We start from the raw sequence: 24,647 nt of genomic DNA, 5'->3' as shown, positions 1-24,647 counted from the left end.
GCCGGCTTGATCCCTGATATCAGTGAGAATAATCCCACCCCCTTTCTCCCTTATCTTCTGGATCCTTGGGGCCCAGGGTGAAGGGGAGGAGAAGATAGGAAAAATCGGAATGTGGGAGAGAGGAAATAGGGATCGGAGTGGAGACAAGGACTCCTCTGGATAGAATAGAATCCGAGAAGGTTCATTCATCCCGCGAATCAAAGCAACCTCGGTGCCGGGTACTGAGCGAAACAGAAACATGTGTGAGGCGTGAGCCTGCTTTGGACTTGCTGCTGGTCTGAGGGCCCTGGACGTGGGGACCCCGTGCAAAGCCCCGATGACTAGTTGCTGCGCAAGTTACTTAAGTGTCCCATCCGTGAATAAGGGTAATGATCCTGAACCCCCCAAGGTCATCGTGAGGCCTGAATGAGACAAATGTGGGGGACTGCCCCATTAGCTGGTGGTCGAGGCACGTTAGATGCCTGAGGATCCGGCTTACAGTCAGGGGGGTGCTCAGGCGAGGGTGAGAGGCCCAGGACATAACAAAGCCTCGTTTGGGGCCTCTCGGGGAGCGGTGACTTCCAGCAGTGGCGGCCGAGGCAGGCTGTGTGGGCAGGTGCCTGGTGTGTGATTTCCATTCAGTAAATGTTTGCAGAATGAATGGGGTGTGCTGCAGCCAGGGCCTGGGGACGGGGCAGATTTCCGCAGGTGCAGGTGACTGGACAGGAGGTGCTGGGGGAGGGAAGGGCGCAGCCCTGGGGCTGGGCAGGGACGCAGCGAGTGCCAGGCAGGGAAGGCTCAGCTCGCCCAGAAGAGGAGTTTGACCTTTATTCTGAAGGCAACGGGAAGCTCTGAGCTGGGGAGTGACAGGATCAAAGTGTTTATAGAAGATCACCCGGCTGGGCCTGGCCAGAGGACATCTTGGAGCAAAGCGACTGGGGGAGGTGGCGGGACGGGAAGAGGGGCAGAGGCGGGGTGTGGATGGGTCTAGGAGCTTCGGTGTGGGGATGATGTCAGCCTCCCCTCGGCTCTGCAGAGGGGCCCCGTTAGGGCCCGCACGTCTCCAGGGCCCCTCTCACCTGCCTGCCAGGAGGAGGAGGGGACATCGCAGGGAGGGAGAGAATTTCTCAGGGACACAGAGATCCTGGCAGCACAGCCTCCCTTCCCCTCTGCCCTCACCCCTGGACGGGACTGGGAGCCCAGTCCGAGTAGAGGGGGGCGGCGGGGAGACCAGGACTAGGACCTGGGTGCTTTGCTTTTATGGGTCCTGCTCCTGTTCCCTAAGAGGAGGGGTAAGTCGGTGTGGTTTTCAAAGTAGAGAAGTAGTTAATGGTGGCAGAGAGGGTGAGACGCCGGGAGACTCCAGGAAGCGCAGTGCCGAGCCCCAGGGCTGGGGAACAGCTGTCCTGCCCTGGGACGGACCTTCCGGGAGGAGATTCCTGGCGATTCCTGGCTCTCGGGGCAGGCTGGCAGGAGTCGGAGACCTTTGGCCTCTGCTGGGACCAGCCCTCCTGCTCCATCCCTTCTCCCCCTTGGCTCTGACCTCCCTTGGTCCCATCTCCTGATAGACCACACACCCTGAGGGTCACTGCCCGGGCCCACTGGCCTGTAAGCCCCCAGCTCTGGCTCTGTCTGAGCTCCTGGGAACTCAGAGATAGCTCTTTGCTCCCCGAGGTGGGGAGATAAGGTTTATGACCCGGATGGGCCCACTCTCTGAGGCCGCTGTCCCATAGACGCAGCCCCCAGCCGCATTCCTCCGGGGGCCTGACCTGGCCTTACCCAGTCTGTGCTGGGGATTTCGGACCATCTGGGAGCACCGTTTTCAGAAACCGCCGATCCCCCCTCACCCCCCTGCAGGTCATTTCCCCATGATCCGGCCTTGCTGTGCTCTCGCCCCTGGAGCCCACGCTTCCCACTTCCCGGCCTGACCCCATCTGAGTCTGAGTGGGAGGGTGGGGGGCCCCAGCCCCAGCCCAGGGGCTCCTCCCAGGGAGCACCCCCTTCCCTCCTGTTATTCCTCAGATGAGCCAGTCCTTCGTCCAGTCTCTCCTTTCGCCCCTTTCCATGCTCAGTGAAAGGAGGGGACGGCGTGTCGTTCCCTGGCTATTACTGCAGTGGGAGGGATCACGGGTGGGGTCCTCTACAGGGACTTGACAGGCGAGGGAAAGCTCCTACAAATACAGGCCTCACATGATTTATTTGACATACGAGAGAACAAAAGCCGAGAGCCCAAATCAAGTATGAGTTCAAGTCTGATGCCGTCTTCGCTGCGCTGCCATAACTTTGGGAAATTCGAAGTTCTGAAAACCAAATGAATGAACGAATGAGTTGATTTAGTGTGAGGGCGGAGGGGAGGGGCCGAGGGAGAGGGAGAACCTTAGTCCGTGCTCACCGTGGAGCCCGACGCAGGGCTTGGTCCCAGGACCCTGAGGTCATGACTGAGCCGAAATCAAGAGTCAGATCCTTAACCAGCTGAGCCGCCCAGACGCCCCACAACCAAAGAATTTAAATGAAATTAAAGGAGTTCCAGAAACACATGGTACGGCTCCTTGACTGTACAGACAGGACGGTAGCGCAGAGAGGGCGAGTGACTTGTCCTGTGACACACAACGATTTGGAGACTGAGCCGAGATCGGAACACATGCGATTCGGTTTCCAGATTTCTGTCTTCCAGCTACTAGTCTCCGTGGGTCTAGGAGTCGCTTGAACACAATTCTCAAAATGGAAATTAATCTCCGGGCAGTCCCCGTGGCGCAGCGGTTTAGCGCCGCCTTCAGCCCAGAGCATGATCCTGGAGACCTGGGATCGAGTCCCGCGTCGGGCTCCCTGCATGGAGCCTGCTTCTCCCTCTGCCTGTGTCTCTGCCTCTCTCTCTCTCTGTGCCTCTCATGAATAATTAATAAAATATTTTTTTTTAAAAAAAAGGAAATTAATCTCCATCTCATTTCACTGAATCACAAATCCCAGAGTGCTCAGTGGCGGGGGGAAGTGCAGAAGGGAAAGAGAGGACCTGAGGGCGTGTCGGCTCAGAGGACGGCGCGAGGGTGGAGGTCGGTGGTGCCAGCCGGTGCCCAGCTGCTCCGGGATTCCGGATCTCCCCAGATCAGCGGGGCCACCCCGCAGGCCTCCCCCTCTGGAAGGCGGCCTCCTTTATCAGAGGCGCTGGCTGACGCCTGGAGGATCGGCATCGGGGTCTCCTGCCTCTCTCAGCCTGGCTCTGCCTGGACCCAGGGGCCCGGGGAACCTCACTTTGGCTTTTAGAGCTAGAAAGGTTGGGTTCGATTTCCATCCTGACACTCCAGGGCGCTGTGACCTTAGGGAATATTTCGAGACTGTCTGAACTCCCCTATCCTCAGGTGTAAAATGAGGCTGTTTGTACTTTCCCCGTAGGCTTAATCGTGAAGTTCGAAAGGGGTCATAAAAAGTCTATGGTGTGGGGAGTGCCGGGCATCTGCTAGGATCTTGGATGGAGAAGGAGGTGGGAGGTGTAAGGCTGGAGGAGACACTTGGCTTGAGAGGCCGGCGCGGTCCGGTTTGGCCTCTCCCATTTGCTACCATACGCACAAGCTTTTCTTAACCTCCAGGCTGTTTCCTTAGCTCTCAAATGGAAATAATGCTTATTTCACAGTTTCTGCAAGGATTACTCTTGTGGGGGGAATCCTAGGCCTCTGGGGGCGCCTGAGCCCATGCCCCCAGCCTGGGAGAGCAGCTCAGAGCTGAGGGTGTCAGAGTCTAGGCTTGGAGGGCAAGGAGAAGCCTGGGAGGGAGCAGTCCAGGAGGGCTTCCTGTAGGAGGTGCTTGGAGTGGAGAGAAGGAGAGTCCCTGGTCTGGAGACCTGCGCAGGGAGAGAAAGAATTTGCGGCGTCGGAGCTGGCTGCCACGTGGAAGAGGGTCCGGCTGGGGGTGGAGGGTCAGTGTGGCTGGATGTGGGAGCCATGCACCCCGCATCTAGGAGGAGGCCTGGGGAGTTCGGCTTCCGCAGCTGGACACTTCTGAGTCAGAAGCACAGATCGGGGAGGGGAACGATCCTCTCCCTGGGTCGGACTTTCTCATGCCTCCGGTGCTGGGGCTGCCTCTGCGGTGGCTCAGGCTTCTCTGGGTTTCCTGAGACAATCACCTGGGGAACGATCACCTGGGGGGGGACGATCACCTGGGGTATGGAGGAGTCAAGGGAGGAGAGGAGGTGGCGCCTGGCCTGGGGGATACTGGCCTTGGCCTGAATCCTGTCGGGAAGGGAACATGCAAACACACACGGAGTTGCCACGGGGGCTAGCATGCCCCTTCCCCAGGCTGCACCGGTCTAGCCCCGACCCTCCCCCGGCCCCCCCTTCCGAGCCCATTCCTACCTTGGGGGTCAGCAGCCTCGCCTGAAGGCCTGTGAAGCACGTCCTGTGTGCTGCTGCTTCGGGGTGGCCTCCGCCCTCGCCCTCGGAGACCAGGGGATCGGGAGGGAGGCTGGGCTCCGTCGGGTGGGGAGCGGGCTTCCTGTGACCTGAGCTGCTCACGGGTGAGTTCGTCCGCGTGTGTTCCGTGGACCCGCCCGCCCTTCCTAGGGCCAATGCGGTTGTTAACGCGTCAGGTGCCCTGCCCTCGCGGCGCTTCCCCTCTGGGGAGAGATCCCCTAAATCCGTCAGAACCCCTGGGGTAGGAGGGGTGATTTCCGTGTTCCACAAATACCGATCGAATGATGGGATATATGGATTTTTCAAACTGCTGACTCAAATAAGCGAAGTGGCCTCGGACCACTTCTTCTGGGGCAGCCACAGCTCCGCTCCCCTGGATGGAGGCCGCTGGGTATTGCCTCCCGAGGAGTCAGCACGGAGGGAGCGTGCTCAGGCTGCGGACTCACCCCGGGTTGAGGCGAAGCTTGAAGGACTCTCCGTTAAACAGGCCTAATGGTGCCTCCCTCGCGGGTCAGGTATCTGCAAGTGATCCGACACTTTGACATTAGCGGGAACTCCGTGAATGTGGGCTGCCCCCGGGAGCCCCGCTGTTCCCACCACCACCTCCACCTCCACCGTCGTGGCAGAGAAAGGGGCCCTGGGGTGGGAGCTGGGGAAGGCCTGAGGGTGTCCACTGGCGGGGCTCAGTTTGCATGGGCTGCTCCCTGGGAATTGCATTTGCAAGCTTCTGTTTTGCATGGTGGCAGAGTTTTGCATGCTCTCCCTTTATCACTCTTTTCTGGAGTCCTCCTTGCAGCCCCAGCTGCCACCTCCCTCTAGTCAGCGGCCCTCCACCCTTCGGAGCAGGCTCCTGGGCACCCGCCGGGGGTGGGCCAGACACGGTGGAGGACACAAGGACGCGTGAGGCACCGGTCCATCCTGCAAGGGGGAGACCAGGACTTAACTTCTTCCAAGGCCACTGCGTCAAAGCGGTGCCAGCACCAGTTCCGGGGGTGGGGTGGGGGTGAGGGGAAGCTGAGTAGGGGGAGGCTTTAGGAGAGGCAGGGGGCAGGCACAGAGGGTGGCGAGGGTCCAGCTAACCCTGACTGCCCTGCCGCTGCCAGGCCCCGGTCCGTCCCGTCTCCTGTTCACATCAGCCCTCCTGGGCGGCCACCGTTATCTGCATTTTCAGCTGAAGAAAGGGAACGGTCGGAGAGATGAAGTCACTTGCCCAACGTCACATGCTTGCGAAGTGGCTCCCAGATTCTTCTGACTGCATTCACTGTCCTGTGGCTTCCATCACACCTGGCTGTGGGGCAGGGGGAACTGTGTGGGGACGGTCCCACCCGTGAGGAATCCGTGGGTTTCAGATTCCAGTTCTTTTCTTTAAAAATTAAAAAAAAAAATTTATGTATTCATAAGAGACACACACACACACAGAGGCAGAGACCCAGGCAGAGGGAGAAGCAGGCTCCCTGCGGGGAGCCCGATGCAGGACTCGATCCCGGGACCCTGGGGTCACACCCTGGGCTGAAGGCAGCTGCTCCACCACTGAGCGGCCCAGGAGCCCCATAGGGAGGGTTTTGAAAGGAGATGAGGAGAGCAGAGCACATAGCAGGCCCTCAGGCCATGCTTCTGAGCTCCTGGCCACCCCTGTGACTCTGACACTCAAGTCCCCTTGGCCTTCTGGTGCAACCCATCCTCTCACAGAGGAAGCCACCACTTTGCAGAAGACGATGCGGATTCCACTTGCACGAAGCTCGAACGTTTGTCAAGTGGTAGCTGGGGCGAGCAGCCTGTCGCTGGCCCCCTTCCTGGCGAGCCCTCTGTACCCCCGTTGGCGTGATGGCCCGTCTTCTCTCCGGGCAGCCCAAGCCTCCGGGACCCGCCCTCCTGGGTCCTGGGCTGTGTGTCCGCACGGGCTTCCCATTCTCCTCCCCGCCCCACACATCTCTCTGCACCCCCTTCCACGTATCCAAGGACGTACCCCCCGGTGGACGCCAGCCGGTGAATCACACTGTGCTCCAGGTGTGTCACCATCACCATCGGCAGGGAGGACGTGGGCTCCCCCGAGGACCTCGCGGGTCTCGTGGGGGCCTTGCCGAGCTGTGGCCGCAGTGAAGCCGGGAGCTTGCGCGCACGGTGACGAGCAGAGGTGAGGAGGCAGGGGCCGTACCCCCTGCGACACCCACTCTGGGCTGGGACCCTGCCAGACGGAGGTTGGCCCAGAGATGGGAAGCAGACACGGACACTAGAGGACCCGGTCTGTGTGCGAAGAGCTGGCAGGATGGACTGGGTGGCCGGGGAGGCCCGGCGGCTCCGGCAAATGCCTGCACCCATCAGGCCGAGCAGCAGGTGCTGGGGTGGGCGGGGGCCGCTGAAGTGCACCTGAGTCACCTCCTCGCTTCCCTTCACTTGGACCCAGCCCTGCAATCAGTTGCCCTGTCCTGCTGGCTCTTCCTTCTTAGCGTAGCTTGACCCCATCCTGCTCCCACCCCACTGCTCCTGCCACCCCACACCTCCTCGTGGGGTGCTGCAGGAGCCCCCTGTGTAGCCCCCACCTCCAGCCTCGCCTCTACCATCTAACCCACACCCTCCTGCCACACACCTTCCTGGGGCTCTGCAACCTGCAGGGTAAACTCTGAGGTGCCTTTGACGCCCTCCATCCCACCTGCCCCCTCACCACCGAGGCTTTCTGCTCTCCGTTCCATAGGATTCCTGCTCCCGACCGGTGACTCCTTGCATTTCCACATTTTTTCCATCCATATTCTTTTTGTGAATTTCTCTCAGTCAAGCCCAAACCTATTTAATTTAAATTTAAATTTAATTTATTTAATTTAATTCTATTTTATTTTAATTTAATTCTATTTTATGTATTTACTTATTTTTTTAATAAGTAAAACCTATTTTAAAACAGCTCTTCCCTTCCTTTGAAGTCCTAGTGGCATATGTCTGGATCCCTTCTTTATCTGAAATCCATATTCCATTGATAAGCTGCAGAAAGTAGGCTTTGGCCGGGCAGCATTTGTATTTGTACAAGGGCTCACTGTGCACACCCATATCTTTATACCCTTGCAGCCCTCTAGATTTCCACGCCTGCCTCTGTGTACATTTGGTTTAGTACAGGCAATGAACAGCTGTTGTTTTTACCTGCCCAACATCGTGTCCCCCCTCCGCTTTTTTTTTTGGTGAATCACCTGTTTCTACCCTTACCCATTATGTAGGTTGGGTGGGGCTGACTGCCCTCCTCCAGGGGCTCCCGGGAGATGTGGTCTGGTCCAGATTACAGTCTGCTGTAAATTGGTAAATTGGCCAAAGAGATTGGTTCCGGGATGAGCACGTGATCTAAGCGGGTCCAGGAAGAGTCAGCCTTGCGACTTTAGCTGGGGTGGACAGGATGGGGGGCTCCTCTGGCGGTCATCCTTTTTTTTTTTAATATTTTATTTATTTATTTATTTATTTATTTATTTATTTATTTATCTATCTATTTATGAGAGACAGAGACAGAGAGAGACAGAGACACAGGCAGAGGGAGAAGCAGGCTCCATGCAGGGAGCCCGATGCAGGACTTGATCCTGGGACTCCAGGATCAGGCCCTGGCTGAAGGCGGATGCTCAACGGCTGAGCCCCCCCTGGCGTCCCGTCTAGTGGTCATCCTTGCTGCAGCGTGGACCTGGTGTGTCCCAGAAGGAGGCTAACACAGAGGAAAACCAGAAGACTAGAGGAAGACAGTCCTGCTGCCGTGGCCGAGCCCCGCATCCCCGAGCCCTTCCTCTCGGCTATGCCAAATGTCACATGCACCCCTGGTCTGGTCCTCCCAGTTGTGTGAGCAAATAAACGACCTCTTACATGAAGCCCCTATGAGCTGGATCTCAGTGACCTGCAATCAAGACTTGTGAGCAATAATGTGTTACCTGTGTGTTGGGGTGTGGATGACATGGCTCTTGTACCTGGGTGTGTGTGTGTGTTGGAGAGTGGCGTGTGCGTGGCTGCGATGGGTGGGCAAGTGGGGGGCACACACTCCTGTGAGGATGCCGTGTGTGTGTCTGCAGGGCAAGGACGACCGTGACCAGGCGTGCAGGCATGCGTGTGCATGGCTCGGGGGCTGTGTGGTGTGGGCTGAGGTTGTGTGTGCACAGGCGGGGACGGGCCTGTGAGGGGTTATTCGTTTTAGCAGAGCACCTGCCTCCTACGTGCTCTGAGGGCAGGAGTCCAGCTTTGTGTGTCTGTGTACCCAGGGAGAAGCCAGCAGGTGCCCAAGAAGCCCCCCTGTTTATCATCATTAGCCTCTCCCGGTCAGAGAAAAATCCTCATTATTTTTGGACTGAAGCCAAATTCCTTAGAATCTTTTAAGCTTTTGATGTTCTTGGGAGAGTCAGAACTATCAGAGGCTGTTTAGCCAGCCCCCAATATCAGAGGAGGGAATTGAGGCTCAGACGGTGACTCCCTGTTTTCACTTCCTCCACCCCAGCAGGTGGGGGTGGCACGGGCAGGGCTGGCTTGGGGGCGGCTCGCTGTTGGGGAGATCCCTCCTCTGTCCCACCTCTCCATGGGCTGTGGTTGCTTTTATGGCAGGTGATTAGCCTCAGGTCGTGCCTAGATACCCTGGAGTTTATGGCTTCCCCCCATGCGTGCCCTTGATCCCTGAGCCTTCTCTGTAAGGAGGGCTGTGCTTCAGCTGTTTGTACCCCTTTTCTTCTTCTTCCTCCTGCAGCTCCTCACCTCCCCCGAACAGACCGGCGTCCCCAAGCCGGAGGGTCCCAGCCACCGGGGCCGGAGTGGCTACAACTGTGTGATTGTACTGGGGCCCTCAGCCCTCTGAATGAGTCAGGCCTCAGGCGGCCTAGCCTCTGGCCTGACCCCATCTGGTTAAACCCTTCCGTTTACCCCGGCCTGCCGTACACGCACCATCATTTCTTTTTCTTTAAAAAAATTTTTTTGTATTTATTCATGAGAGACACAGAGAGAGGCAGAGACACAGGCAGAGGGAGAAGCAGGCTCCATGCAGGGAGCCCTGTGCAGGGACTTGATCTCGGGACCCCGGGATCATGCCCTGAGCCCAGGGCAGATGCTTAAACACTGAGCTACCCGGGTGTCTGGAAGACTAAATGAATTAATGTTCATAAAGTCTTTTTAAAAAACCATTTATTTGTTCATTTGAGGCAGGGAGGGGCAGAGAGAGACGGAGAGAGAGAGAATCTCAAGCAGACTCCCTGCTGAGCACAGAGCCTGAAGTGGGACTTGACCTCAGGACACTGAGATCACGATCTGAGCTGAAATCAAGAGCTGGATGCTTAACTGACTGAGCCACCCAGGCGGCCCCGTAAGGCCTTTGTTGTACCGTATAAGTATCACCATTAAAGTATCAGAGTGGGGCGTCCGGGTGGCTCAGCGGTTGAGCGTCTGCCTTCGGCTCATGGTGTGACCCCGGGGTCCTGGGATTGACTCGCACATCGGGGCCCCTCCATGGAGCCTGCTTCTCCCTCTGCCTGTGTCTCTGCCTCTCTGTGAGTCTCTCATGAATTAAAAATAAATCAAGTATCAGGGTAAGTGGTGTTCTGCGTTCTGTGTCTCCCAATACACGGGAAGACCTTTAGGCCCCCAGCTCTCCGAGCCTTCCAGCATGTGCCCAGTCAGCCACTGATGAACTGACTTAGGGACTAAGGATTCTTTTATTTTTATTTTTTTAAAGATTTTAATTTATTCATAGAGACACAGAGAGAGAGGCAGAGATGCAGGCAGAGGGAGAAGCAGGCCCCATGCAGGGAGCCCGATGCGGGACTCATCCCAGGACTCCAGGATCATGTCCTGGGCTGCAGGCGGCGCTAAACTGCTGCACCATCGGGGCTGCCCTGGGACAAAGGACTCTTAATGGTCCCTTTTCCACAGAGACCGCAGGACACATCTTGCCTTGGCCAAAGGAGGTTCCCACTTGTACCTCACGGTGTGAAAGGCACCAAGAAGCTATCTCCGCAGACTTTTCAGGCTGGTGCCTGATAAGCAAATGAATAGATGAATGAATGAATGGGTGAATAGAAGCAGGAGGGAATAAAGACCTCGGGTCCCTGCCCCCACCCCCCACTTGGGTCCTCAGGTTGCCAGGCAGGAAATTCAGAGCAAGGGCCCTGGACAATAGCTCCATTGGCCGGAGGCCCAAGCGGGATAATTCTCAGGGCTGGAGGGCGGGGCGGGCGTGGGGGCTGTAGCTGAGCCTCGGGACCTCTGCTTTCTTTCCTCCCTCTCGCACCCCTGTCTGGTCACCTGCACGCACCCTTTAGGGAAGCTCTTTTTCCTACAGTGGAGCTGTGGGGGGCCTGTGTGACTCCTCCCTTGGGGCTCCTCTCCCCTGGGAAGCATTCTCCAGTGACTCCCTGCCTCCCGCTTGCTGTCACTCGAGTCCCCCACGCTGCTGTCCTCACGGCACGAGTGGGCCCCTTGCAGATCTCCTCCTAGTCTCTGTTTCCTTGGCTATCACCGTGGAATGGCAGGCTCCAGGGCCTGGCCGCTCTGCTTTCTTCCTTGAGGAGCAGGCATGTTGCCTGTTGAAGACAGGGATGTTATCCATTGAAGTAGGGACCCTGCGATGGTCTGAGTCTGGGGTTTGGCCTCTTTTCTCTGGGGAGAGAAGAGTGTGTTCCTGGAGGACTTGGTGGTGGGACCAGAGCGAAAGTCTCGTGTTCAGCCTTGGCTCAGTGGAGGAACCTTTCAAAAACCCCAAGTGGATTGCCGCCTGGACAGTTGTGATGTGTATGCTCTGGACAGACCCTGAGTTAAGGGCGAGGTAGTCCAACGGGATCCCTCCCACTGACGGCCCATCCCATGGAAGGCCTCTTCCAGTTTGAAGTATCTGGGAAGGTGGCCCGGAGGCCTCATCCTCTCCAGACTCCCGGATGTGGGAGTGCAGACCGAATGGTCCCACGATGTGCCACTCTGGCACGTGGATGATTTTGAGCTGAAAACAGTTGAGGCCCAAAAGATTCAGAAAGAAACTTTGACATTCCCCCTAATCACATAAAAAATTTAGATAGAGGACCTGCTCCAGGAAGGAAGCCCTCGCCACAGATTACAGTATAGTATGAACCGGGGGTGGTAGACAGGAGGGGTTTAGCAAAGTCTGTTAAAATTCTTCTCTGTGTCCCATTGTTTCCTTACGGGCCCAGCAAACATTTGTTTACCAAATATTTACTCTTTTCCACCTTCCTGTGAATTGCTTTCCTTCCCTTAGAAGCCCCAGACCCCTACGGCCTCCTCCTTAGTTCGGGGTGACATATACGCCTCATTTTGCCCAACCGTCTTCGGAATCTCTCACGTTTATGAGAATTCCCCCGTCCGTAACTAAATTTGATGTCTCCTGCTAATGTGTCTCATGTCAGTTGAATTCTTAGACCGGTCAGAAGAATCTTGAGGCATAAAGGGACATTTTTCTACTCAGATGCAAGTTTGTGTGTCTCATTTAAGTAGACTCCACACCCAGGGCAGAGCCCAACGTGGGGCTCAAGCTCACAACCCTGAGATCAAGACCTGAGCTGACATCAAGAGTCCGGCGCCCGACCGACTGAATCACCCAGATGCCCCATTGTTCGAATAACTTGTCATCACATGTCCTATCAAAATCAAAGTTTGAAACCGGAGAACATTGTGGACGCCTATGTGGGAACATATATGGGAAGTTCTATGGTGGTGGGAAGTGGATCAAGGGCTCACAGAGTGGGGAGGATCTGGAAGTTCTGGTCCAAACCCTTACCTGGCCTAGGAGTCCTCGCGCGAGCGGGGTGGACAGCTGGTAAGCAAGCCCTAGTCCTCAGTACTTCTCAGGTCAGGAGCTCGCACCCCTCCAGGCAGCCCATTCTCATTGTGGCAGCCTGTAATCACCGGAGCCGCCGTTCTTCCTGAAGAAGAAGAACCACCGTTTGTTGAACATTGACCGTGAACAATTTTGGCCTTGAGGCACACGGCACAAAAATCAACAATCAAATCAACTTTATTATTCATGATGCGGTTTACTGATGGGCGCTCCCACCATCTGTGGCTTCCTACTCAAAATAATTGTTCTTGCTGCGTAGGTGCTAAACTCGGCTATTTCTAGACCAACAATAAGATTTTAAATTGCTCATTTTTCCAAGAATTTTTTTTCTTAAAAATTTTTTTTTTTTGAGAGACTGTGTGTATGTGTGTGAGAGAGAGAGAGAATCTCAAGCCAACTGTCCGCTGAGCGTGGAGCCCGACGCAGGGCTCCATGTCCTCACCCGTGAGATCATGACATGAGCTGACATCAAGAGTCCGCTGAACCGGGCCAAGCCCCCCGGGCGCCCCGAGAATCCTTGTAGTCTTCAGCAATCATCTGCACGCTCCCCAGCCTGGAGAATCTCTTTTGTTTCTATGGATTTGCCCGTTGAGGACGTTTCATCCGAATCGATCCTGCAGCCTGTGGCCTTCCGCGACCGGCTGCCCTCACTGCTTTCACCCGCGTCGTAGCCCAGTCACCGCTTCCTTCCTCCTGCCTGGGAATGACATCCCGTCGCACAATGCATCACTTTTTGCTTGTCCGCTCGTTCGTCAGTTGGTGGGCATCTGGCTCGTCTCTGTTTGGGCCCCCGCGAAGAGCGTGCTGGGGGCGTGGTGTCCTGGGTCAGGTGTCCTGATCACCGAGAGCAGCTTGGCTCAGACCATCTTTCCTGGTGACAAGCCATGCGATGGCAGCCACCGCCCTGCCACCCACCTCTGCCCCCCCCCACAGCTGCCCAGGGCTCAGGGCCTCCTGGGGTCTTCTGTGACATGCCATCCGTCTCCTCTTTCCTCCTTCAGTTCTTGGGAACAGGCCGTTAAGGCAGTTTGGGGCAGTCATCCGGCCCTTCCCTTCCGGTCACGCGGTGGCTGCAAACACTCTCCCCTTTGTTGGGCAGACCGCAGTGGCCAGAGTCAGCCTCGCAAGGACTTGCGTCCGTCCGTCCGTGGCTGCCCTAGGCTGGTTTTCCCTTCCCTCACCACTTGGCCCTGGGCCCTGGGCCTTTCCCTTCAGCCTCCGCCCGGATCCCAGCAGGGGTCGGGGTCGCCGCCGGAGAGGGCAGCCCAGGCCTTCCTATGCATTGAGGCTGGCTTGGGGCGTCAGGGGAGGGGTCCCTGGGGTCTCTGGGCCACAGGGAGCTGACAGATGAGGTGCCCATACTTCTAGCCCTGGACGGTTCTGGGCTCCCCTTGAGATGCGGGGAGCTCTACAGCTTAAAAACCACAGGGTTCCCCATAGTCCCCTTTGTCCTCACCTTAAACAGCAGGCACTTCTGGAACCAGGCGGGTGGGGGTGGAGGGGCTGGGATCCCAGGACTGGCTCTGGGTTGTTATATTGTGCCCCCCCCCCCCGCCCCCGCCGCCCACCCCTCCCTTTCCCCCCTAATCTGCCTTGGTGTGGGGGAGGGGAAGGAACGGGGGCGCTGGTGTCCTCCCTCCCCAGGGTTGCCATACCTGTCTGACCGGCCCCTCCCTCTCTCTTTCCTGCTCCCTGTCCAAGGTTTGGCAGAGGGCCCACACCCCCTCCCTTTGGTCTCTGGAAGGAGAAATCTCCCCACCTTGCCTGTGTGGCTGCTTGTTGGGGAGCGGGGCGGCATGCATTCAATTCACTCTTTGGAAATTAAGTATTGTTTGCAGGGGCTGGGAGAGGGCCTGGTGCAAACTGGTACTAACTGGATTTCCTCCTGCTGGTTCAACACGTCTGGAGGCCAGAGTCTGGGGAGAGTGAGGAGGAGAAAAGAAGGAAGAGAAAGGAATGTGGTCCCTGGGTCCCCTCTGGGAGTGTCTGATTTGTCTTTGTGGAAGGGACAAGTGGGTCCTTTCGTGTGTATGTGTGTGTGTTTGGACTGAGTGGGAACTCTTCTGTGTGTCTTTTAGGATTTATGCTGTCCCCAAAGAGGGGGCTTCTGTGTGTTTCTGTCCCTCCGAGCAGGGGTGTATATGTCTGTCCATCGGGAAGCCCGAGCGTGTCTGCTGAAGGGTGGGGAGGACCCGTATGTCCGCCCTCCTGGCAGTCACAGTCATCCCCTGCCTTAGGTCCGGGGGCTGTGTGCTGCGTGTCCCTCTCTTCCGAGGGACTCTAGCTGCATGTCACCCAGTCCCCTCCATGCCCTGCAGGGTCCTTCTGAGAATCTAGCCCCAGTCATCAGGTAATTGCAGCTGGAATCTCTGCCTCAAGGGCTCAACTCCTGCCTTACACCCACAGCCTGCCCCACCCGGCCCGCCCAGGCCTGGGGTGCGGTGCAGAGCTCCCCATTCACCACCTACAGGTGCGTGCTCTGCTCCAACCTGCTGTCTGACTCATTCTGATAATGGGTTCAGGGAGACAGGTGCAGGGACTCTTTCTCCATCTCCTCTGGCCTGGGAAGAGAAAGAGGGTCCAGGTGGCTCCAGCTCGCCTCCCTAGCAGTGCCCCCCATCCCGCCCCACCCCGCACAGTTCTGCCTCCCTTCCTGTGAGTCACCCACTGGGTGCTATGGGAACCACTCCTGCAAGGGGCAATAACAGTACAGCTTCCCTCTCTCCGTTGCTCCCCCATCTTTCTCTCCTTAGCTCTTGTTCCTCATTCTCTGTGCCGTTTAGTAAGGCCTACTGCTCCAGGCAGTCCTGGGATCCTGGGAGGGAGGGAGGCACTAGGTTGCGTCCAGGAGCGTGCTCTGTTGGTTCTCATTTCTTGCACCCACGGACCCAGAGGGAAGACAGCCCGTGTGTCACACTGTGTGTTTATTCTACAATTATTCACCCAGCGGCACCGGATGCTGAGGATATAGCAGTAACCCAGGTGACACTAGGCGGATGGCTGGCCTCAGGTTCAAGGATCTGGACCCTAGATGCCCTGCCCTCCAGTCTGGGAAGAATTTCATAATCACTCAAAGTGCAGAAAAGCACACGGGGAGGCGTCTCTGGGGTGTCAGCTGCCGTGGGATCCCTTTCCTGCTAAGCTTCCGAATCCTTGCGTTTATTTTCCTAAAGGGGGGAAGGGGACAAGCGGGAGGAGTAGGGCTGCAGTGGCTGGTTGACCCCAACCCAGTCTCTGTGACAGAGGGCTCCGGCAGGCCAGGGTTTCTCTCCAGCTTTATGCTTCCGGAAGGAATCCCTCTTTCCGGAGCTGGAGCCCCGCTAGAGTGGGCTCCGGGGTGGGAGCAGCTCTCTGCTGCCCCCACCTGAGTCCGGCCTGTAGGTGGCAGGTGTCGGGTTAGGCCCAGCCCCCTCGGGGCCCAACCACTCAGGTACCAGGGCGGATCCACCCCCTTGGGCTGGGCTCTCTTTTATAAAGGGCCAACCCTTGGGCACTCTTCCCACCTAGAAGCGGCTCCTCGCGCTCCTTCTGGAACCTCTGTCAGGTTCGGCCTCCTCGCCTCCACTCCAGCCTCCACCATGTCCATCAGGGTGACCCAGAAGTCCTACAAGATGTCCACCTCCAGCCCCCGGGCCTTCAGCAGCCGCTCCTACACGAGCGGGCCCAGCTCCCGCATCAGCTCCTCCGCCTTCTCCCGGGTGGGCAGCAGCAGCGGCAGCTTCCGGGGTGGCCTGAACAGCAGCATGAGTGTGGTCGGGGGCTACGGCGGGCCCGGGGTCGTGGGGAGCATCACGGCCGTCTCAGTGAACCAGAGCCTGCTGAACCCCCTGAAGCTGGAGGTGGACCCCAACATCCAGGCGGTGCGCACCCAGGAGAAGGAGCAGATCAAGAGCCTCAACAACAAGTTTGCCTCCTTCATCGACAAGGTGAGCCCCCCACCCTCCCCCGCGGGGCGGGCAGTGCCTGGGGCTGGCGAGGGGCTCCGCCTGTGTCTCGGTGGCCTGTCTGAGGGCACGTCTCCAGCCCCCACTGGCGATCCTGCCGGCCCCACCCACCCTGGCAGCGCTCTCCCTTCCAGCTATGACTCACTCCTCCCATGCACTTCGGTTTGGGTCGGGGCAGCTAGGGGGAGAGGGTCCCCGGCCGCCCTGACCCTAAGCCTCGAGGCTTCTTCCTTCCTCACGCATGTCACTGCACCCGAGGGTTGAGCCTGCAAGAGTCCCAGCTGTTCAGCTGTGGGGTGGGGCGGGAGGGCCCTGCTCCAGGGTAACCCTTCTCCCTGGCCCTGCCCCAGGGGCTTCCCAAAGGGGCTCCTCGGCTTTTTTAAAAATTTTAAATATTTTACATATTTAATCACAAGAGACACACACAGAAGGAGGCTGAGACACAGGCAGAGGGAGAAGCAGGCTCCCTGCGGGGACCCCAGTGTGGGACTTGATCTGGGGACCCCGGGGTCATGCCCTGGGCTGAAGGCAGAAGTTGGATCACCAGGCCACCAAGGCATATTCCTCCCCCCCGCCCCCTCCCTTTTTAAAAATTTAAATAGGGTTTGATAGGGTTCTGGAATCAGGAAGCAGGTGTCGACTCAGCGGGCAAATATTGATCGAGGCCTTTGGCATCCCACGTCCTGAGTGTGGGGGCACGAGGATGAGTCATCACCAGCGGCTCCCGCCCTGGGGGCTGGGGTGGGGGCCCCGAGGCCCTTGGTCTGTGGGAGGTGCTGGGCCCCGGGCCCTGAGCCCTGAGCCCTGGGGTGGGTGGGGTCGGCGTGGGGCGGGGGGCGCCAGGAAAGCCCATCCGGGATTCAAAGTCTGCGGGCGTTGGGCACCGCGCCCAGGTTTTGTGTCCTGTTCAACCCCAGAGTTTATGGCCCCAAATAAGGCGTCTGCCGCCAACGCCCCTTGCCCACCCAGCCTGGCCCCTTGCACGCCCCGCCCGGCCTGGCCCGGCCCAGCCCAGCCCTCCGACGCAGCCGGGCCCAGCAGCACCCAGCAGGACCGGGTCCCTCCCCGCCCACGGGCTCCTGGGGGCCTAGTGGGAAGGGAGGCCGGCACATCCTGGGCCAGAGCGGCGCCCTGTGAACTGGAGCCCTTGACCTTAGGGCTGGGCGGCCTCCCGGGGCCCCAGCCCCAAGTCCCCGGTGGCGGTGCGGGCCTCTCCTTGGACCGGGTTACCTTACCAACCCTGATTTCACCTCTAAAGTGGGCGTGATAATCCCCAAATCAAAGAGGTTTCGCTTATTGGGGCCCACAGAGTGTGCAAAGAGCTTAGTTAGCAGTGCTGGCCCCGGAGTAAGCAGTCCAGCAAGGCTCAGTGTTCACATCATTTACTTTTTATGATTTGGGGGCGGGATGACCTGGGGCAGGAAAGGATTGATTAATTACGTACTTAATTAAAGATTTTATTTATTTATTCATGAGAGACACACAGAGAGAGAGAGAGGCAGAGACCCAGGCAGAGGGAGAAGCAGGCTCCATGCAGGGAGCCCGTTGCAGGACTCGATCCCAGGACCCCAGGGTCACGCCTTGGGCTGAAGGGAGACGCTCAACCGCTGAGCCACCCTGGCGTCCCCACAAAAGGATTTACAGGGAAGGATTGGTTGGATCTAGGCTGCACCCTTAAGACCGCCTTCTCTCTTTTTGGTTCCTTCGATTGAAAAAAAAGTGACGACTTTGGGTTGGCCAAGGACAATGCATTCCTGTTCTTGGAAGCAGTCTATTATTCTTTCCTTTAAAAATTTTCTTTCCGGGGCGCCTGGCTGGCTCAGCTGGTGGAGCATGTAACTCTTGATCTCGGAGTTAGGAGTTTAAGCCCCAGGGTTGGGGGTAGAGATTACTTAAAAAATACAGTCTAAAAATAGACAAATAAGTAAATAAATACATAAAACTGTTTTTTAAAAAATATTTATTTATTTATTTGTTTATTTATTTATTTGAGAGAGAGAGAGAGAGAGAGAGAGAGAGTGAGAGCATAAGCAGGGGCAGTGGCAGAGGGAGAAGGAGAAGCAGATTCCCTGAGGAGCAGGGAGCCGGATGCAGGCTCCATCCCAGAACCCGGAGATCATGACCCAAGCCGAAGGCAGTCACTTAACCGACTGAGCCACCCAGACGCCCCTAAATGAAACCTTTCTAATATGCCTTAGTTTCATCTTAAAATCTGGATTCCTTGAGCCCAAGGAACCCGGGACCTTTGTGTCTGGGGCAGGAGGAGAGGGCCGAGGATTCAGGCCAGAGGTGGGTGGGGGACCCCTGCCAGGCTGGAAAATCTCAGAGGGAGTGCCTCAGGGAGGGGGTGCTCAGTGTGCGCCCAGATCTGCATGGTCTCTTGCCCCTTCCCTGGCTGAAAGTGCCATCTGCAGGGGGTTAGGCTCCTGGAAGGGCCTGCTGGGCTCCTCTGGGCCACTGTGGGGTTAGGGAGACCCAGGCTCAGAAAGGGGAAGCAGCTCGGTGTCGGTGCAGCATGGGTTAGTAGCAGCATTTATTTAGCTGACCCCAGGTCTTCTGGCCAGTGCTCTCGGGGCCAAAGGGCTGAAGTTTCTCTGTAATCTGTAGGCGCGCCTCAAAGCCACTCCAAATAGTAATGATGAGGATAACATTTGCTATGTGCAATGAAATTTCTTTTTCAATCTTATACAAAGTGTTAATCGAGACTTGGCTATTCTTACTGATTTGTATACAGTCTAAGCAAATAAGACCTATTTGTTCTGCAAATACCATTTCAACATAACTCTCCTAGCCCATCCCTTCCATCCGTGTGCTTGCTTGTCGTCCCTTGCCCCCGCGCTCCCCCCAAACCCCAGCATTACAGGGGTTTCTCTATCAGGCCACTGGGGATCCTTCCAGAACAGCTCACCCGCTCTCTGGGCTCTGGAGGCCCCACCGGGAGCGGGTCAGAGGAGAAGACGATGCTGGCTTCCCTGCAGACTGCACCGGGGCCCGAAGTAGACCTTCTTGCCCCCTTTCCCCCCCGTGCAGGTCAGACACCTGGAGCAGCAGAACAAAATCCTGGAGACCAAGTGGAGCCTCCTGCAGCAGCAGAAAACCTCTCGGAGCAACATAGACAACATGTTTGAGAGCTACATCAACAACCTCCGGAGGCAGCTGGACACCCTGGGGCAGGAGAAGCTGAAGCTGGAAGTGGAGCTTGGCAACATGCAGGGGCTCGTGGAGGACTTCAAGAATAAGTGAGCTGCCCTCCTTCCCACCGCCGCAGCCCTGCGGCCCTGCCCTAGACCCCGTGGCCCTCTCTGCCTGGTGGGCAGCGCGGTCCTGTCCAATTAGGGCGACCGGAGGATCGGCCTTCCCAGGACAGTCTAGCCTTTACATGCTGTCCAGGCATGATTGTTAATAGCGCCCACCCTCTTTCAATCCCAGGACTGTCCAGATTTGGACAACAACTTACGTGGTAGTGCTTACATAGTAGCCCTAAGGTGGGAAAGGCCTCTGTTGTATCCTTACAGCCCTGGCCCTATTTATTCCTTACCTTTGACGTCCAGCACACCCCAGAGAGTTCTGTCTGAGGGCTCCTGTCAGTTCCCGTCTCTGACCCTCTAAATGAGCCTGATCCAACATGTGTTCATGGATTCGGAGAGGGGTTTCCTGCTACAGCCTTCCCCACTGGCTGATGAAAACCCGGGGTAGGGCTGGCGGGAGAATGGCTGGTCAGGGCGGAAGGGCCGGACCTGCCCTCCTATCCTGCATCTCCATGAACTGAATTTCCTAGATGTTTTTGCCTCCCCAAATGCTCAGGACAACCTCACCTTTGCCTTCATCCTCTGATTCTAAGTCTGTTCCTCACCAGATACGAGGATGAGATCAAATTGCGTGGAGACATGGAGAATGAATTTGTCCTCATCAAGAAGGTGAGGGAGCGCCCCTCCGCGACCAGACACAGGAGGCGGGGCTTAGAGGCTTGGACGAAGGCTTTCTGGGTTCTGTCCCTAAATATGTCCAAGTAACGGACGTTTGGCTACCTGCTAGGTATACAGCACAGAGAGGCGGACAAGGACAGAGGAGGTAGTTAGGTGCGTTTTGGACAGAACTCTGGACAATGATGTTGGGACGTGGTTAAGAAAATGGGGCGGTAGAATTGGAGGTGTGGCCATGGAAAGCTTCCTGGAGGAGGAGGAGGAGAAGGAGGAGGAGGGGGAGGAGGGGGAGGACTGCGAGAAACCGAGGTAAAGGTGTTTGCACCGGGGATACAGGTGTGGCGGGGCAGAGGCTGGAGGATCAGGCCACAGAGTGAGGTGGGAAAGCCATTTAGTTAGAGGGTCCTGGGCCATTGAGTGCCCCTGGTTGCGGCATGTGGGTCCTCCGCTCAGGCCCCCTTCCCCTACCACCCAGGATGTGGATGAAGCTTACATGAACAAGATAGAACTGGAGTCCCGCCTGGAAGGGCTGACCGACGAGATCAACTTCTTACGGCAGCTGTATGAAGAGGTATGTTCTCGGGGGGCTGCAGACTGAGGGGCCCCCACCCCAGCAGACAGGGTGTCACCACTGAATGATCACAATTATCGACATAACCCAGGGTGCTCGTTCTGTATGTTTTGTCCCCCTGCATGAGGGCGAGGGAGGCTTTATTACCCCACTTCACAGAGGAGAAAACAGGCTTGGGAATGAAACAGCCTGTCCAAGGCCGTCATACGGAGCCTTTGTTCTAAATCTTTGGGCTTTATTTTTTTTTTATTTTTATTTTTATTTTTATCTTTGGGCTTTATAGCAAGTTCTTTAGGGGGCAGCTGAGTGGGGAAGGGCTCTACCCCTTGGGTCACTTACCTGGAGCTGCTTGGCCTTCGGCCCTTGCCTCCTTCATCTGTACCTCCCCCTGGGGTTCAGGCCTTTGACCCGTCTTCCCAGCCCTAGCTCCCACCTGCTTCTCTCCCCTGCTGCTGGCCTCCCTGTCTTGTCCCCGAGGAAGTCCCTTCTGCCAAAGGAGGCTTTTGTGCGCAAGGACAGAGCCTCACATCGGCCCCTGCCATTGCCCCCCACCCCCAGGAGATCCATGAGCTGCAGTCCCAGATCTCGGACACGTCCGTGGTGCTGTCCATGGACAACAGCCGCTCCCTGGACCTGGACGGCATCATCGCCGAGGTCAAGGCCCAGTACGAGGACATCGCCAACCGCAGCCGGGTGGAGGCCGAGACCATGTACCAGATCAAGGTCAAGAGCGGGGGCACTAGCTGGCCTTCCCCTTTGGCGGGTTCTGCGCCTTAGTGCAGGAGGGAGCAGGATTTCAGACTCTATCCTGCCTGCTGTGAGCGGGGCCCGCGGAGTGGGTGCTGGGGAGACTGCTGTATGGGGACCTGGAGGTCTGGAAGAAGGCTGGTGGCGGTGTGTGTGCGGGGAGGGGGCAGAGGTGAGGCGAGCTGGGCCCTCGCCTCACTCCCGCCTCCCACCCGCAGTATGAGGAGCTGCAGACGTTGGCCGGGAAGCACGGGGATGACCTCCGTCGCACGAAGACTGAGATTTCCGAGATGAACCGGAGCATCAGCCGCCTCCAGGCTGAGATCGAGACCCTCAAAAACCAGGTATGGGCCGGGCCGGGGCTGGGAGAGGCTCCTCGGACATGACAAGGTGAGGGCAGACCATGCAGCCAGGGGTGAGGGGTCTGGGGTCAGGAAAGCAATTCTAGACCAGACTTTGAGCTTCTCAGACTGCTCCCAGGGGGCTGAAGGGTGCTGAGGAGGTCCCTGGGGCCGTGACGGGCCGGCGGGGGATGGGACAGACAGCTGCTCCAGGATGGGCCCCCGCAGGCCTGCTTTATTTGATCTCTCCTCTGCATCAGGGTGAGGTCAGCTTCTAGTGCGTTAGGGCGGCTGGAAAGTAGAGACCTGGGGCGGAGATGGTGCCCCGCGGTGTCCCAGGGGAGGAGCTGGAGCAGGGAGGTGCCCGGGAGCCGCTTAGGTTTCCCTGTTCTGTTTCCTGAAGGCCACCGGTAGCATTTGCCTTGAGCTAGGTGGAGTCGGTTAGCTTAGGGCGGGGGGAGGAGGCGTCCAGACTGCGCCACCCGCTCACCTGGCCCCCGTGCCCCCAGAGGGCTGCCCTGGAGGCTGCCATCGCCGACGCCGAGCAGCGCGGGGAGCTGGCCGTTAAGGACGCCAATGCCAAGGTGGCCGAGCTGGAGGCCGCCCTGCAGCGGGCCAAGCAGGACATGGCCCGGCAGCTGCGCGAGTACCAGGAGCTCATGAACGTCAAGCTGGCCCTGGACATCGAGATCGCCACCTACCGCAAGCTGCTGGAGGGCGAGGAGAGCCGGTGGGTGTGGGGGCCCTGGGACCCGCGGTGGGCACGGGGGGAGGGGAGGGAACGGATTCCTGTAGCCCTGGGACGAGGGCCAGGAGCCGGTTCTGAGGTCCCGTGTATCCTCCGGGGACAGGCTGGAGTCTGGGATGCAGAACATGAGCATCCATACGAAGACGACCAGCGGCTACTCCGGTGAGTGTCCTGGCCCCGGCCTGCGGAGGGGGGGGGGGGTTCCGCAGCTCTAGCCATTCTCTCCTGTTCGGGCGGGCGGGGGGGGGGGGGGGGGCTGGGGCGAGGCAACGGTCTTGTCCGAGGTCACGAGTTCCCAGCTCTGTCCTCCCCGGGCTCCCGGTTTCCCCCAACAATCCTAAAGTAACGAAGGGGGCCCCCGGCCCGGGGACTACAGGGGGGCAGGGGACGGGGCACGCGGGGGCGGCATGGAGCCCGATGTGTGCGGGCCTCCTGCGCTCATTCTTCGGCTGCTTCCGTTTCTGACCAGGTGGCCTGAACTTGGCCTACGGGGGCCTCACGAGCCCCGGCCTCAACTACGGCCAGAGCTCCTTCCAGTCCGGCTTTGGCCCTGGCGGTTCCTTCAGCCGCAGCAGCTCCTCCAAGGCCGTGGTTGTGAAGAAGATCGAGACTCGCGATGGGAAGCTGGTGTCTGAGTCGTCTGACGTCCTGCCCAAGTGAACGGCCAGCGCGGGCCCCCCCAGCCTCCTTGCTCTTGTGGCCCCATGAAGCCTTCGGGGGAAGGAGCTGTGCAGGGGAGCCTCGCGTACGAGAGACCCGCCTAAGGCTCAGCCCCGGTCCCCAGCCTACCCTTAGGGGGAGTCTACTGCCCTGGGTACCCCTTCTTGTCCGTGCCCCCGACCGAAAGCCAATTCAAGTGTCTTTTCCCAAATAAAGCCGCTGCCAGTCCCATTTGCCGTATGCAGCCCTGGTCTGTGGGGTGGGGGAGACGTGGTCCGGAGGCTCCTGGGGCTCAGAAGCTGCAGGGGGTGGTGTGGTTGGGAAGTGGGGGGCACTGGGGAGGAAGGTCTGGCTGTTCCCAGAGAGACTTCTTTGCCGAATGCCAGATGACACCTTCATTGTTAATGTGCTCCTAAACACCCCACAACCGACCCTTCGAGGCGGGCAGAGCGGGTTCAGGTGCTAGTCTCAGGAGGGAGCCCACTTGCCTGTCTGCCCACCTCCCAGGGCGGCTTGCAGGGAGGGCCGGGTGAGCGGCCCAGCGAGGAAGAGGAGGCTCCGGCATTACACTCAGTGCAGTTCCCCAGCCTCTCCTCGTCCCCAGCCAAGGTAGATGGCGTTTCCTTGGTGGCCACAGATGGCTTTTTGCCGTCTTCACTCATTTGCAGCTGGGGACCAAGGAGTCCCCGTTTCCTATCCCTTCAGAAGCTCAGAATCCATTGGTAGCAACTGGACGTGTCACACCCACAATTTCCAGAAACCTAGATAGCGTAGGACTTGGCATTGCTCAGTGGGCTCTTCCCTGCTCCGCTGAGGGTTGCACCCGCCCTACACTGGGCCCTGCCACTCTTATTCTACCCTTTCACATGCTGTGTTTACATATATATATTTTAAAGATTTATTTTAGAGAGAGAGAGAGCTCAAGCGGGAGGGGCAGAGGGAGGGGGAGCATCTCCAGCAGCCTCTGCACTGAGTGTGGAGCTCCCGACCCAGATATCATGACCTGAGCTGAAACCAAGAGCCGGCCGGACGCCTAACCGACTGCACCCCACCCCCCAGGCCGCCCCTCCTGCAGTGTTTATATCCTATGTACAGCTGAGTATGTGAAGGGCGTGTGCGTCCCGTGTTTGCATGTGGAGGGTGTGCTGTGTTTGCAGGGGTGGGTACATGTTCTGTGAAGTGTGTAAAGGAGTTTGCCCGTCTTTGCTGAGATGCAGCCTCCAGGTAGGCTCTAGACGGGCAGGGCCAGAGGTTCAGGACACACCTGGGTGGGGCAGGGCATCCCTGGCACGCGGCTCTGCCTGTACCACCTCGGAGTTCCGGGCAGGTACCCCGATCCCTTAGCACTGGACTAAGTGTGAGGGATTGTCCACACTTAGTTCAGACTTTCCAAAGCACCAAGGGAGAATAAAAAAAAACCACGCAGAGAATACCGAGGTGGGGGGCAGCGTGGTGCAGGAGGCTCGAGTTCTGGCCCCGCTGCAGGGCCTCAGGGGCCCGAGATCCTGTCCCCAGATCCTTGGCTTCCCCACCTCTGGGTTCTCTGGA

At 58.1% G+C, this 24,647-nt stretch overlaps 1 protein-coding gene and 1 long non-coding RNA gene across 5 annotated transcripts; one reads left to right on the top strand and one right to left on the bottom strand.

The window, feature by feature from the left end:
- Positions 1–2,157: 2,157 nt before the first annotated feature.
- On the bottom strand, positions 2,158–13,364 carry LOC111092796. Of its 4 annotated transcripts, none has more exons than XR_005380170.1 (10): positions 12,608–13,364; positions 12,106–12,250; positions 7,575–7,654; positions 6,349–7,163; positions 5,463–5,745; positions 4,829–5,300; positions 4,326–4,528; positions 4,130–4,202; positions 2,372–3,814; positions 2,158–2,279 (listed from the first exon to the last, which is right to left on the bottom strand). It is a non-coding gene; the product is annotated as an uncharacterized LOC111092796 (long non-coding RNA). The 4 variants fall into 4 exon arrangements; XR_005380168.1 differs by having other exon boundaries at positions 5,463–5,670; positions 12,608–13,363; XR_005380171.1 differs by having other exon boundaries at positions 4,326–4,524; positions 5,463–5,670; positions 12,608–13,363.
- A 2,298-nt stretch (positions 13,365–15,662) lies between these two features.
- Positions 15,663–23,330, top strand: KRT8 (keratin 8). The gene is given in 9 exon segments (NM_001346039.1): positions 15,663–16,091; positions 19,140–19,348; positions 19,966–20,026; positions 20,508–20,603; positions 21,162–21,326; positions 21,569–21,694; positions 22,201–22,421; positions 22,543–22,601; positions 22,909–23,330. Coding segments are annotated over 9 exon segments (1,476 nt in total). The 5' UTR covers positions 15,663–15,743; the 3' UTR covers positions 23,100–23,330.
- Positions 23,331–24,647: the final 1,317 nt, after the last annotated feature.

Source organism: Canis lupus, chromosome 27 (assembly GCF_011100685.1).
Source record: "Canis lupus familiaris isolate Mischka breed German Shepherd chromosome 27, alternate assembly UU_Cfam_GSD_1.0, whole genome shotgun sequence".
NCBI classification, from domain to species: domain Eukaryota; kingdom Metazoa; phylum Chordata; class Mammalia; order Carnivora; family Canidae; genus Canis; species Canis lupus.
This window is presented reverse-complemented; position numbering and strand designations above follow the sequence as displayed.